The sequence below is a fragment of the Syngnathus scovelli genome, chromosome 5, assembly GCF_024217435.2.
Source record: "Syngnathus scovelli strain Florida chromosome 5, RoL_Ssco_1.2, whole genome shotgun sequence".
NCBI classification, from domain to species: Eukaryota; Metazoa; Chordata; class Actinopteri; order Syngnathiformes; family Syngnathidae; genus Syngnathus; species Syngnathus scovelli.
In genome coordinates, this window is record NC_090851.1 from 13,994,605 (window position 1) to 14,010,569 (window position 15,965).

The 15,965-nt window shown below is 43.4% G+C and overlaps 1 protein-coding gene across 2 annotated transcripts in view; it reads right to left on the reverse strand.

Annotated features, from left to right (window-relative positions):
- Positions 1-233: 233 nt before the first annotated feature.
- The window catches only part of neurl1aa (neuralized E3 ubiquitin protein ligase 1Aa), a 36,404-nt gene continuing 20,672 nt past the window's right edge, over positions 234-15,965 (reverse strand). The window contains exons 4-6 of one of the 2 annotated variants that reach the window (XM_049720773.1): positions 8,027-8,743; positions 3,074-3,223; positions 234-2,907 (exon numbers count right to left, since the gene is read on the reverse strand). In XM_049720773.1, the coding sequence (XP_049576730.1) occupies positions 2,666-2,907; positions 3,074-3,223; positions 8,027-8,743 (1,109 nt within the window). In that variant the 3' untranslated portion in view covers positions 234-2,665. Of the gene's footprint in view, positions 2,908-2,993; positions 3,224-8,026; positions 8,744-15,965 lie in introns of both variants that reach the window. The other variant, XM_049720774.1, reaches the window with a different exon arrangement.

Genomic DNA, 15,965 nt, shown 5'->3' on the forward strand with positions numbered 1-15,965 from the left:
GTTTTTTTTTTTTTTTTTTTGTAGCGCAAAGTCAACCAGGATAGGCTTTGTAGCGCAAAGTCAACCAGGATAGGCTTCCGAAGTCGCTGAAAGTGAAGATTAGCCAATAGAAGAATAGATGGCATGGACTGTAAAATATTTGCACTCCATTGTAATGTCAAAATTTCATGAAAATGTCTAATACAATGCAATTCAATACCACTACAATACGTCTCCGACAAACAAACCCAACATTTTCCACAAGCACATATGGAAAATTTATTGAACAAATTTCACCCAATACATCTTATGATGATTGAGCTGAGTTGAAAGAAAAAAGATGCTAACCAATTCAGAATGTTGCTCTTGTCACAACTATGGCAAAACAGAGGGATAAAAATGCACATTCATAAGTGCTCGTCTATTGTCGGTCCTGAACTTTACATGAGGTAAACAGATCAGTCACACATGACACAAAATCCACAGCGACAATTTATGCACGCACACACACGCACACGCTTGTGCACGCACACACGCTTGTGCACGCGCGCGCGCACACGCACACAGTCATTCAGTCGCATTATAAAAACTGCAACACGCCAAACAGAATTTAAAAAAAAAAAAAAAAAAAGGTAAAATCAGAGCCCTCACATGAGTGATGGGATAACTACATTATAGGGTCAGTAACATTCAAGGAGCCATTTGAACATTTTGAATACAACATAAATGAGTTGAGAAACAGAATAAGTCAGCTAAAAAGATGCCAAAAAGTATGACGTTGTCTTGATACATTGAATGCAATGCAGATGAACTTACTAAAGTGTAGATTTGGTCAAAGCGAACAATACCAAACATGCCATGACTGAAATGAGGGCCTGAACAATTGCAGATTTACAATCAAGTGCTTGACGTGAAAGTTATCTCCAGCAAACAAGTGATACACAGTGATGTCTTTAACACAAAATAAGAGCTCTATGTGGGATGGACTCAACTCTAACGTCAGTTTATGCACAATATATTGCAGAGAAAAAAAGGATAATAGATTGTAATAAACCTACAAATTTATATCCTGCAACTCTGAACAACAATTCAGCAAAGTACAACAAACCATTTGTACTATTACAAAACTAGAATACATTTAAATGTTGAGATCAAGAAAACAGACTTAATACCAAAACTATTAATCCCAACAATGATAAGAAGGGGGTCAATCTGGACAATCCTAGAAGTAACAGACTGTTTTTAACTTGACCACAAAATTAAAAAAATACAATAATTTATTCTAAATACATAAATTAACATTCAAATGTGATTCAACACTTCAAGCAGTAGCACGAACTGTGGAGGGACGTGTAGAACCGAGCTAACCATTGTCAGCATTTACCGGAAAAGGACAGCTGGCAAATACAATAGCAGCAAAGCTTTGAGCCCCATTTAAATGATTTGCGAAGAATACATTGGAATGAGAGTGTGGGAGAGGTATCATTCAATAACTTAATTTCTATAAAGGCTCTTTGCTGCTGGTGAAAACCTGTCACAAAGATAAGAAGATATGTTAATATAATATGGGAACTTCTGCGTATTTATAAAAATAATTAACATTTTGTGTGCTCTTTTTCCTCCACTGAGTATAAAATGTGACTGCTTTGAGTCACACAAGAGTGTTTTTTTGGGTAATTTTCCTTCTTGCAGAAACATCGGTTTGTAGCAAACGCTGGTTAAGGCCGCTGTGTCGTAACTGTACTGCCTTCTGATACCATGGCAACAATCCCCCGACTTCACATGTTCGTACAGAGCTATTTTTAAGGAGATGTGAATGTCAGGATTACTCACAGTGCATCAGGCAGTTATGACTAGAGTTTGGGAAAAGAGTCTTTACGTCTTACAAATAACCCCCCCTAAAAAAATATTGGCCCTGAGAATCCACTCCCTGTTGTTTTTTTTAAGAATTGTGAGCTGCGGAGTCTTAAACCTATGAGCGTTCTTTAATCGTCTCACGCGAATGGGGCATTTCCATGAAGATGCCAATTTCAGTGCAACACACCACATTGTAGAGCAAACAGCTAGCTAGCACAACATACTTACCACCAACATTTGAAGTACGTAGAACTACCATAAAGATACAGTAGATAAAATGAGTACAAGAGTTCTTATTACAGTCAGCACCGTTCTTAAACATGTCACCACTGATTAGCAGCACCAATGAGTCATCATTTCATCAGTGCGTTGCTGGAGCCCGACTCATCTATCTCCAAGTATAAACTCGAGTTGTGAGATAGTGAGATGATTTATATGAAACGTGAGTGTGCTTGTTTCCACTGGCTCAGTCAGACAGAATGTACACATGCGGTTGACTGAGTTCTGCGCCACGTCCTTAAAAGATTTGTTAAAACATTCAGCCCGGTTTCAGCACAGTCCCTGCATCGTGGCAGCACGGCTCAACAAATGCAATCTTGGAAAATTGTTTCAGTGGTTGCCCTCTATTATAAAGTCTCCTGAGGGGGTGGGGAGTTAACACTTGTGGCATGTTGACTTCTGCATGAGACCACGTGCCAGCAGTAGTGTACCTGAACGAGTCATGTTGCAGACTCAAGCAACAGCAAGTGTAATAGATTATCAAAAGTGTCAAGATTTCCCCTTAAACCCTTCCCTCATCTCTGGCAGTTTGCGCTTCCACCATGTGCTCTTATGTACTTCGGTAGGTTTTGATGATGTCTTTAATCTGTCTTCTGCAGATGGGACAGCATGCGTTGGACATTTTCTTGAGCTTCAGGCCACAGTTATAACAAAGACACATGTGTCCACACGCATAAATGACAGTGTCCACTGTGTTCTCGTAACAGATTGAGCACTCATCAGACCGAGGGCCGCGGTCTGATGGGAACGTAGGTGACTTAGGCAGGCTGACTGGAGAATTAGGAGTTGTTCCTGAACAAAGAGTAGAAATATTTTGTTAGAGCGCATGATAAGCATGTCCATTTGTTTCAAACTACAAGATGATGTCATGTGCTCACTATTTCATACTGAATTCAATCCAGTCCCCTGAGGGCTGATTGACTCCCTGCTTCTGTAGTGGCCGTAAGGATAGACTTACTCCCTGCTGAGCTGCAGTAAGAAGCCGAGCACATGCCTCGGTTGAGGACGGGATCTGAGCTGCCGCTGCACAGGGCACTTGGAGTGTGTGGTGACGAAGAAGGGGAACTGGGGTTCGACCCGGCCCGTCTGTCTCCGACATGAGTGGAGCCTACAGAAGATAAAAGGAGCAGGACAAGAGAGTGTCAATATCAGCTAAGTGTCCAGGTCAACCGTAAATTTACTAAAGAAAAATGTGTCATCCAGCTTCTGCTTCACACTGACTTTGTTTCTGTTGGCAAAATGTGTGATGCAATATAAAGGAGAGCCTTGGTCACTCAGGTAGGAGAATTGACCTTCATCTCCTCCTCCAATGTGTCAAAACTGTCCTTGAGCGTGACACTAAACCTTGAGTCAACCCCAGACAGATTATTAGTGCACTCCCACCCCTGTCAACTGTCAATGGATGAATGACAAGCAATGTGTGAGGCCAGTAAAGGTCAAAAGCATCCCAGCATTTAATACTGCAGTAGCCACTTGAGGAAAAAGAGCAAGTTGCCAGTAAGAAATATAAGAACATCTGTTATAATGACAGATTTCTTTTTTGGGGGGTGGGGTACATGGCCATCAGGAAAGGAAATATATTTTCTTAATTTATCCATCGAGGTTTGACCAGGACACACCCGGGCTGGAATGGTTCAAGAATGATTGCTTGTCTCTCATTCCTTCCCCGAGAGTATTATTGCGCAAGATTATGAACATTTCTCATGGTGTTGCAGAACTGCCTGAGAAGGGTAAATAAATAATGTGAGACACACACACTGGTTTTGAAAGCCACAAAGGAGATGATAAAAGAATCTGAAGCATGGCATGTGTCACGAAAAGGCGTGGTGGCATGTGCTGCGAGGATCTGAAAAACAGCTGTCTGAAAGCCTCGAATCTACGTCACCACCTGACATGTCATAAGTTGAACACTGAGCGGCTGATTCTTTCCAAGTCATTGAAAGCACACATTCCACTATCAAAATGGACGCACACATACATCACCACTTGATGTGTCATAAGTCGGACACTGAGAGGCTGATTCTTTCCAAGTCATTAAAAGCACACACTCCTTCACTATCAAAATGGGTGCACGTACATGCACACGTACCACGAAAAGACTTAGAACCACAAATTCCTCCTAGTCACCAGTGTAATAAATGTAAGTCATATAAAAGTAAATGGATACAATTGATACAATTAGATACAATCTTGATGATACTTGATGTAGATATTTTCATAAATGTAGGCGCTCTATATGACGAGACTGAGATTAACAAACATCTGTGACTGGTTTAGTTTACCAATTGATAGGTACTATTTTACATCTTCAGCAACAACTTTAATGCCTTGTATGTAGCACACAAGCCTCCTGGAATCCTTTTAGCACCTTCTGTCCAGCTCCTATTAATCCCCAGGTAGGCAAGCAAGCAGTTCCATCTATTCTAGCGCATCTGAGCTCAGAAAGTCTGCTGCGTGCAACCCCACCTCTGTTTAAGTGCCAAGATTAAACTGACCGGTGAAAACAGCTAAGAAAGGTTTCCCTGCATCCAAAGTTTTGACTTTCTCCACACTTTCCTCATACCACCCAACTTTTATTTAGCCCATTGTAGCCTTTTTTCCTCTTTAGGTGTTAACAAGGCTTTGGTTCTATCTTTTCTCTGTTAATGCTATTTTTGCGCAAAATTGGGGGTAAAGCGAAACAGAACAGCGTTTATCTGCCTACATTAGGAACACAGAACATGACTTTACTTCAAGTCTTTGTAATGAATGCTTTATCTTGCCCTCCTACACAGAACCATCTTTAACAACGCTCAATCTGGCCTTTGTTCAATTTAATTGAAATTTTCATTGCTCTCCTGTCAACACAAAGCAATACATCAGCATCAGATGAGAAATGTTCCATGATGGAATGTAAAGAATGTAGAAAGATTACACTTGAGGATTCCAGGATGAAAGTTGGTAAAGAGACCTATTGTATTATTTTTCTGTTTCATATTTGTTGGTGGGGGGTTTTGCACAGCAAAAAAATCAGCTGTGCAGCAATGTGCTATTATACTAAGCCATAATGTTAACAGTTGGGTGAAGATGTTGGCTGTGAGTGATTAGTCTGGCAAGCCACATTGACTTGTAAGAAAGTGGGTCTGGAGAGCATGCCATTTACCGCAGCTGCGTCGGTTCAAAACGAACCGTCTAATCGAATTCATTTATATGTTTGTGCGCAACGTCACTCTCCTTATTCAAAATGGTACGTGGCAGACATGGAGGGACATTTGTTAACATCTTTTGGCATCAAATCAGTTTTAAATAACTACTTTTAAATAACTTGTAACAGTTATGAAAACCCCAGCAGCGGACAGCACTGGAAGCATATATTTCAAAAGAATTTTTTAATGTCACAACCATTGAATGGATTGTTTCATTTCGCTGTTGATTAGCTCAGGTTTGCCACCCCCCCCCCCCCCTCGAAAATGTGTTTAATAAGAGACTACCCACCAGACTCAATTGCTTACTCAGGAGTTTTGTGGCTTTTATTGTGCTGCATTTAGGCCAACATTTTATGGTCATAAGTAAGAAATGGACATCTTTTGGGTTTAATACTGTACTGCAGCCTCTGTCTCTATCTCACACACACATTTTGCAAGTACTAAAGTGTACAATATTTTCTGCACTATAAGGCGCACTGGATTATAGGGCGCACCTTCATTGAATTTTTTATTTTAGAAATTATTTCATATATAGGGCGCACCGGATTAAAAAGCGCATAGAATATAAGATACTGCATCAAACTGATGTTGACGAGGGTTGCGTTCTGCATCCACTAGATGGAGCTATGCTAAAGGGAATCAACCCAGTCAACGAGGTAAAAAAAAAAAGTCAAACTCCCATTCCATAAGAAAGTGATACAGTTTGGCTTCTTACTTGGTCCAGCAACCCCACTCATTTTTGATGGTCATAGACTTTCTCTAGTTTAAAAGAAAAACGCGAGTGCATGACGTTGATGTGTAACGCGTTGATTAGCTTGTTAGCTTTGGTGCCGAGCTTGCGTATCCGGAGCCGAACTTGCTGCGGGTCACTGTGATTGCCTCCCGATAGGCTTACCTGTATGTCAATCAAGCGATGGGATGAAAGTGATAGGGTTTGGTTTCTTACTTGTTCGAGCAACCCCACTCATTTTTGATGGGTCATAAACTTTCTTGAGTTTAAAAGAAAAAAGCGAATGCGTACGTTGATTTGCATGTTAGCTTTGGTGCCGGGCTTGTGTAAGCGCAGCCAGACTGCTGCGGTGGGGGGTTTGCACTTTATTGTGATTGCCTCTCGATAGGCTTACATGTATGTCAATCACGCGATGGGATGGATTCTAGCCAATAGAAAAAACTTTTTTTTTTTTTTTTAAATGTCATGCGATCGACCAGTAGTAGCTTACTTCAGTGACGCCCCTGACCACGCTTGCCGTAATGCTGAATGTGACCTTGTAATTTACTAGTTGCACTGAAACGGACTGAAACGTTTTGGCGGAGCGCTTGTACAACCAGTATGGATCAACAAATTCATCAATTGATTCATATATAAATCGGAAGTTACTCAGTAGGTACTGCTTCAGTACCTGAGTAGTTTTGTTCACTCCTATTAAAGCAATATTGGAGAACTACTTTTTAATTCTACTTGAGTCATATTATTCTGCAGGAACAGTACTCTTGAGTAAATATTCTGGGTACCCTCTCCCCCTCTGGTGATAACATTTCCACTGCTGTCATACACTGTTATCCATTTTGTTAAACAGACCAGCACTTGTGATATTTTTAGGTGATGTTTAGCTTGGGTTTGAACTGTAATTGCTTCTTTAGAAAACAGGCACTTCAGTGCTCAAAGAAATTATGCCAATGCCAGTCCTTTTTCTGCTTGTTTTTACAAAAATTACTGTAGTGTACAACACTAAGATTAGTAATTATGGTGTCTTTTACCAATGCATGTGTTCAAAATGACAAACAATTATTTGGCATTCATTAAGTATGCACTATAGCCATTATGACGCTGCCTCCCTAAGGCTGCATGTACCTTGTAGAAAGGTGAGACATAATTCCATCACTGTCCTTTACTTTAGACTTGTCATAAATTAAAATATGCCATCAAAGAGTACGAGGGGTGCTTTACTACAGACTTTTGTTTGGGCTTCATAATATACGAAAAACATTATGACATGAATTTTTCATCAAATCACTGGGGAGAGTTTTCAACAGAAAAAACCCCCACAAAAGTGTGAATTTATGAATAGTGAATCTAAACTAAGCAGGGGGTTACTGTACTTAAATGTATTAGAGAGGATCTTATTTAGAATGTATTTTGTAATATTTTTCCAATTTTGTAATATTTTTCAAATTTCTCCCCACTGACAGATATATAAACCGTGCACTTGGTGGGACGAGAAAAAACTCAACCAATCATTGTCGGCGTGAATAATGGCAACATTGATCAGTTAATCAATTGACTTGTCAGTCAATCTGCTTTCCCAGTTTTATTTCCTTGTTGATACCCATGCTCGCTTATGTCCCTGCTCCAAGTACCCCGCAGAACACATGAAACAGGATCGAACTGATCCTATTACCGAATCCGAGCTGATACAAATACAGAATATCGGATTGGGACATCCCTAGTAAAAATGACAAAATACCAACTCGCGGGAAATCACTACAACAAAAAACAAGAAACTCAAAGCACACATTGGTATTTTCTATTGGGTCTTTTTCCCTTGCTTACTCAACTTAGTTTTTGGTACAATAACAATTAAAAAATATCCGTCAGTATTATATTTTTTCTTTTTTCAAAAACACTGAAACATGGCCAATCATACATATGTATGTATGTGTTTTTATGTATACATAATAATACATAGTGTAAGGAATATATGTCATTGCATGAGATTTCTGCTTACCCAGAATTCTTAGCTGAGTGACAGCACCATGTAGACCAAAGAACATCCAGAGTGGGCGCGAGTTGTCCACACAGACTTGCATGCCAACATTGGTGCCATTGTGGCTTAAGATGACCTCTCCCTCTTGGTTGACCAAGAAGCCTAGGATGTCACTGCTCTGTAGAGGGGTGGGCACACGACACACTGCCCAAAACTCCTTTCTGTCGACTAGAGCCTCTGGATTATATGGCAGATCACTGGGGCGCAGCACAGCTGGGTCACATGATGTCACACCATAGGACAGGGAGCCTGAGCGGGCTGGACTGGACTTGGTGACTTTGATGTACACACACTCTCCGATATGGAGGGGGCGATTGGTGAAAACTAAAGTGCGCTCCTCCCGTGAATGCTCTGATCTCGCCACAGTCTGTTCGTCAAGGGTCATAATATGGGCGCCACGCAACTGGTGGAACTGGAGATCACTCTCCAGGGCAGACGGCAGCAAAGATGATTGCTGTGAGTTAAGGGAGTTCTGGGGGATGGGACAGGTTGAGGAGGCTGACACCAGGTGGAGCGTGTGATGATGTGAGTGGGAGCTGCCTCCGTCCTCCTGCTGAAGGTTGAGGTCACACAGGCTGACGGATAGACGGGAGTCGTCAGCCTCACGGCGGAGAGAGGAGGAGCGTACTGTTGTGAAAGAGCGTGGGCGCAGGCAGTCAGGGGGAACAAGCTCACTGTCTGAAAAGAGATGTGAAAAAGTAATTCAGTGCTGTAATATTTATGTTTGGCAATTCAGTTTGTGGTTAGTTAATGCAAGATGATAATAAGAGTGCAACAACACCACTGTCAGAAGTACTTTAGTTTAAATTTGTAATCCGAGGTAGCCTTTTCTTTTGCCCAAGGTCAGCTGAGAGACAAACTCAACAGCAACCCCAAGAAAAGTACATAAAAAGGGTATTTCGAAAAACAAAACTGAGATCCAAATCCACGTGTGAAGAGAAAATAGTAGTGCTGAATCATACAATTTTCTGCAGTTGAATTAAATTATAAAACACATATCCATACCATTTGTGTGAGTAAGTACACATGATTGTGCTAGTCCAAAATACAGTTTAATATATATTGAATGGTGTGGCTAAAAACAAAAAACATAGGCACAGACGCACGCACGCACGCACGCACGCACGCACGCACACACACACACACACACACACACACAAACACACACACAAACACAGACACGGCCACTACTCAAGCAGAGATAAAGTTGCTCATCCTAGAACATGACATGATTGCTCAAAATAACAACTCTGTACGTATGTGCCCTCCTTTACTTCCTTCCCTGTGGTGGAGTTAAAATTAGCCCAGTATACCGAACAACAAAACTAGGCAAGACTAATGTGCAAGAAGGACTGACCTCTTCTTCCCTCCTAAGCAGAAGGTTAGGTAGATAAGGAGAGATCCTCTTTTGAACACAACTGAGGTAAGAAAAGAGGGCAGGAGGCCTATGTCTGTCTCTGGAGAGCCTCTCAGTCCTGGTGGAGTCTGGGTGCCTCTATCTAACTACAGATAAAGCTCTTGGCTTCAATTACCAGGGTTGTGGGGCAGGCCACTCGCCTGTAAACAGCTGCTGGGAAGACACACCAGCCCAATAATCCTACAATGGAATGGGACATTGTTGTTCTAAAGTACTTGAGTTTAATATGCTAAAGGTGAGTTCAGTAAGTTATGTGATATTTATTGATTGGAAATCTTTTAGCTGGAAAACATGTGGTAATAAATTAAAGAGTGGTTCACACGGCCGGATTATCAACCCCAATTTAGTCTCGAATCTCCCCTACCGACAATTGTAGGTCGGCTCTGTTTCTAGTAATGGCTCTAAAGATAATCTTAGCAGATATTCATGCCATGTGTGGGGTCGTCAGACTGATCTCGGTTGCTTGAAAGGACACCCGACCTCAAATTGCGGATATTCAACATGTTGGACTTTTTGGACTGAAAGTGTGTGGTGTCACCCAAGGGGAAACGGGCACGCAGCCAGTTGACAGTGACGTGCAGCCAATCAGAAAGCAAGGTGACGAGGCGGCGCAGAGGAGAATCAAATATCAAAATAATCATGGCGCAACAGAGACTCCGTGCTCCTTTGATCAATGCCTTTTCTTTTTGACAAAACTGTCGCTTCTTTGTCCACTGATTGTTTATTCTGAAATCACATTTACCGTAATTTCCGGACTATAAGGCGCACTGGACTATAAACCGCACCAGCTAAAATTCAGGGATATTTTTGTTTTTTTCTTACATAAGATGCACCGGACTATAAGCCGCACGTGCACATGAGTTTTTTACAAAGAAACACAGTACACAGAAAGCCGTAAAAATCCATAAATATGCCGCGCCGCCATTTAAGCCTCAGGGTTCAAAGTAACGTTCTGAATAAAATGCATTAAAAGTTCACATTCATTACAACTTGTTTTTGGTGAGCAAAATGTCAGAAGAATTGAATTTAAATGCTGATTGATTGGGTTTTAATACAATGCAGATGGACCAAACAGCGCCACTGCTTTGTGTAATCTCTTAGTCACATAGCAGAGTAAGAGACAGGGTTTAGAGCCCTTTGACGCAGGTCACCTAGCGTGCATTCCTACTAAAGCTCATAATAGCCACAAGCAACACAGCCAGAATAAGCAGCAGCCATAGTAGTGTTTCAAAATAGTATTTTTGTTGTTTTTTTTCTTCAAGATACCGCACAACAAAAATTTTTTACGAGTGTATAAAAGTGATCAAATCATCACAAAAATCACAAAAAAAATCTTACATAAGACGCACCTGACTATAAGCCGCAGGGTTCAAAATTTTGGAAAAAAGTCGCGGCTTATAGTCCGGAAATTACGGTAATCTTGGAAGGTTTTGCGAGAATTTTCATCCGACGTGAGAATATCCATGAATGAAATCCCTTCGTGTGTCATTTGTTGCGCTTTCCGTGTGGCTGCACACCACAAATGGTACATTCAAAACTGTTATACCCATGATTTTCTTCTCAGCACATCCACCTCACACTTGGGTTGGCATCCTGTATGGATTTGGCATTTTTCCCCGTGTGTTTCCTCCAAGTGCCCTGGCTTCCTCTCACTTTTAACATGCATGCTAGGACAATTAAAGACTAACTGTCGAGTCATCTGTTTTATGGCTGGGTGGTACATCGGTATTACGAGTTATACCAATATATTTCAGAAAGAGATACGTATTTGGGACAATCCCGCTATACCGATATATATATACCGTATTTTCCGGACTATTAATCGCTCCGGAGTACAAATTGCACCAGCCATAAAATGCATAATGAAGAAGAAAAAAAAAACCATATAAGTCGCACCGGAGTACAAGTCGCATTTTTGGGGTAACTTTATTTGACAAAATCCAACACCAAGAACAGACATGAATAAGCAACAACTGGCTAAACGATACGTTTTGCTAGCGTTACATAAAAACAAACGAGGAACTGAGAACGTGCCTGACGTTACATATTAAGTTATTCAAATAACTATAACATAAATAACAATTTTATCGAACCATCCGTGTCACTCCAAATCATAAAATCCCGAAATCTTCGTCCTCCGTGTCACTTAAAAACAACGCCACTGCTGACTACGGAAGTACATGCGGCGCTGAGGTCAGACTCATTGTCAATTGCAGTTCCAATTATTCCACAGGCCTAGTGCGCTCTCATGCGGTTTAAAGTGAAAAAGATTACGTCATCTGATGGCGCCGCGGATGGCTGCCACGGTGAGTCGCTCTCTGTTTCTTTGTCTTATTTTGTGTGTTTTCTGTGTCTTCTGCTGTCCATCCCGGATCACTTTTACTAGAGAAGCACTGTTAAACATCGGTCAGTCTTCTTCTGGTATTTTCTCTCCTGTTCTCTCTGATACAGACTGTTTGTCGGAGATTTTAGCCGGAGCGGCGGTGCTATACAAGCTAGCGCGACGGCGGCGACGCGGAAAACGAGCGGGAGCCCTCGTAAAGCTGAGGCAGAGAGGGTTCCGTTCTGCCCTACCGTCAATTCATCTAGCGAATGTCCGCTCCCTGGCGAACAAGATGGACGAACTGCTGCTCCTCACTTCAAGGAACACGGACTTCAGCAGATCCGCCGCGCTGTGTTTTGTTGAGACGTGGCTTAGCGAACGAACCCCCCACCACGCCATGGAGTTAGCTGGGTTTCGGCTAACGCGTGCAGATCGCAGCGCGGAGCTCTCCGGAAAATCAAAGGGAGGTGGTCTCTGTTTCTACATTAATGAACGTTGGTGTACCGATGTCATGGTGTTGAAAGAGTTTTGCAGCCCTCTCCTAGAAACACTTTTCATAAACTGCCGGCCGTTCTATTCACCACGGGAGTTCTCCTCGATCGTCATGGCGGCTGTTTACATCCCACCACACGCACGTGCGAGTGAAGCCACGCAGATGCTGGCTGACCAGGTGACAGACATGGAGAGACTTCTACCAAATTCACTAATCATTGTTCTGGGTGATCTTAACAGGGCGAACCTCGCACACGAACGCCCCAGATACAGACAGCACATAACGTGTCCCACCAGAGGGGCACAGACACTGGACCACTGCTACACCGTAATTAAGGATGCATACCACTCTGTGGCTCGTGCAGCTTTAGGACTCTCGGACCACTGCCTAGTTCATCTGATCCCTGCCTACAGACAGAAACTAAAAACTTCTAAGCCTGTGGTGAGGACTGTCAGGAAGTGGACAGTGGAGTCAAGGCAGGACCTCCAAGGCTGCTTTGACTGCACCGATTGGAGTGTTTTTGAAGCTGCAAATTCAGACTTGCATGAACTCACTGACACTGTCACATCATACATCAGTTTTTGTGAGGATCTGTGTGTGCAGACTAAGACCTTCTGCACGTACAACAACGACAAACCTTGGTTTACACCGAACCTTAGGAGGCTGCGCAAAGTCAAGGAGGAGGCCTACAGGAGCGGCGACCGGGACCTGTTCAAGCAGACCAGAAACACACTGAACCGAGAGGTCAGGAAAGCCAGGAGGTGTTACGGGGAGAGCCTGGAGAGACACCTCTCTGCCAATCCTGATCCCTCAACAGTGTGGAAAGGCCTGCAGAGCATCACGGGCTTCAAGAAACGAACCCCCCGTCCTGTGGAGAGCCCAAGGCTCGCTGACCAGCTAAACAGGTTCTACTGCAGGTTTGATCGGTCCTCCCACACAACGGGACCTCCTGCAGCACAATCTACACAATCCACATACTCACCTCCCCCCACAACTGCTCTGTCCACACCTCCATCACCGTGGTCACCGACTCTCTCTCTTGCAGAGGCCGCGCCCGCACTCCAGATTCGTGAGGAGGAAGTGCGCCAGATGTTCCGGAGACAAAAGATCAGGAAGGCACCGGGCCCAGACGGCGTGTCACCTTCCTGCTTGAAAGTCTGCGCTGAGCAGCTGGCGCCCACCTTTGCACGGATCTTCAACCGTTCCCTGGAGCTGTGTGAGGTGCCCTCGTGCTTCAAGAGCTCCACCATCGTTCCAGTGGCCAAGAAGCCCGCCATCACAGGTATGAATGACTATAGACCTGTTGCACTGACATCTGTGGTCATGAAATCTTTCGAGAGGTTAGTACTGAACCACCTGAAGGATGTCACGGGCCCCCTGCTGGACCCCCTCCAGTTTGCCTACCGGGCAAACAGGTCGGTGGATGATGCGGTCAACATGGGACTGCACTACATCCTGCAACACCTGGACACCCCAGGAAAGTACGCCAGGATCCTGTTTGTGGACTTCAGCTCGGCGTTCAACACCATCGCTCCTGACATCCTCCAACAGAAGCTCATCCAGCTTGCGGTGCCTGCCTCCACCTGTCAGTGGATCACCAGCTTCCTGACCAACAGGAGACAGCGTGTGAGGCTGGGGAGCATCACATCTGACACCCTGACCACCAACACTGGAGCCCCTCAGGGATGCGTCCTCTCCCCACTGCTCTTCTCCCTCTACACCAACGATTTCTCCGCAAGTGACTCTTCCGTGAAGCTCCTGAAGTATGCAGACGACACCACTCTCATCGGACTGATCCAGAACGGTGATGAGACTGCGTACAGACAGGAGGTGGAGCGGCTGGTCCACTGGTGCAGCCAAAACCACCTGGACCTGAACCCGCTCAAGACCGTGGAGATGACAGTGGACTTCAGGCGAGGCCCTTCACCACTTTCACCCCTCACTATCCGCAGTAATACTATTCTCTCCACAGACACCTTCAAGTTCCTGGGAACCACAATCTCTCGGGACCTGAAATGGACCGGCCACATAGACTCTGTCCGGAAGAAGGCCCAGCAGAGGCTGTACTTCCTGAGACAGCTCAAGAAGTTCAACCTGCCACGGGAGCTGCTGAAGACCTTCTACACTGCCATCATCCAGTCTGTCCTCTGCACCTCCATCACTGTCTGGTTTGGATCGGCCTCCAAACAAGACAAGCACAGACTGCAACGGACAATAAGAACTGCAGAAAAGATAATTGGAATCAACCTCCCATCTATCCAAGACTTGTACCTGTCCAGGACCAGGAAACGTGCAAGTAACATCTCAACAGACCCTTCGCACCCAGGTTGCAGCCTGTTTGAACTACTCCCCTCCGGACGCCGTTATAGAGCTCTGTACACTAAAACCAGCAGACACAGAGACAGCTTCTTCCCCCAGGCTGTCGCTCTGATGAACTCACACCACTCTTAGAGTCTCAGAGTCATTACTGTGCAATAACATCCCGCTTGCCACACCTTTTTTGTCTACACTGTTTGGACTATGTGTCCTCTCTGCATCCATTGCAGCCTGGTCATCCTAGAAGAGGGACCCTCCCATCTGTGGTCTCTTCTCAAGGTTTCTCATTTCCCCTAGCTGGAGTTTTGAGTTTTTCCTTGCCCTCTTGGGAGTTTAAGATCAGGGGGTGTTTGAGAATATCTTTCGTTCTTCACATGTCCTGAGTGTTGTTGTTAGTCACCTAAATGTTGAACAGAGGCTGTGATTTACCGAAGTCAAATTCCTTGTTTGGCATGCTCAAACATGGCGAATAAAAAACTCTTGAATCTTGAATCTTGAAATAACATGAAGTAAAGTGATCAACTATACTAGTAAGTACGTGATGTGTTAATGATCAAGTAATAATGTGACTGATCATAAGTCGCACCCCTAGTCAAACTATGAAAAAAAACTGCGACTTATAGTCCGGAAAATACGGTAATGTATTTATGTGCTGCCTTTGTTATTTGCTCTTCTCTGTGCCTGACAGGTACTGCACAGGGCACTATTTCCGTTTCATCCTCTTTGGCTCAGCCCCGCCTTGCGTGTTTACATAAGCTTCTCCGACGCACAACGCAACTCAACATACTAAGAAAATGGCGGCTACGATGCCGGGTGATAGAGAGGAAGAGCTAGTTGAAAAGGAAAAAAAAAACCAATAGCTCTGTAATTTTGAGGTATTTTGGATTTCGGATTGTAGATGAAGAGCAACAAAATGTTATACGACAAGCAAATTATTTCAAAAGGCAGAAGCACTTCAAACCTCTTCCACCATCTGCAGCATAACCAACAACTGCTGTATGAAGACAGTATGAATCTGCGTGATGTTTATGGCCAACTTTGGACACTTCAGTATTGCCTGTCTTTTAGTTTTTTACTTGTTTATAAATGACTTTATTTAAAACACATGTAGCCCCTTTAAATTTGTCATGGGTTATTTATTGTATTTTCAAATGTATTTTTGTTCATTGCATTCATTATTATATCGGTTTTCATTTCATACAGCTGTAAAAACAGCTGTAGGTCTGTTTCCAGCCAGGGTCAGTCTGTTTTATTTACAGTTTTAGTATTTGTACAGCTCTTTATTTAAATCAGTTTTCATTAATTACCATGAAGCTGTAGGCCCATGCTTTCCTGCCAAAGTAAGCCTGTT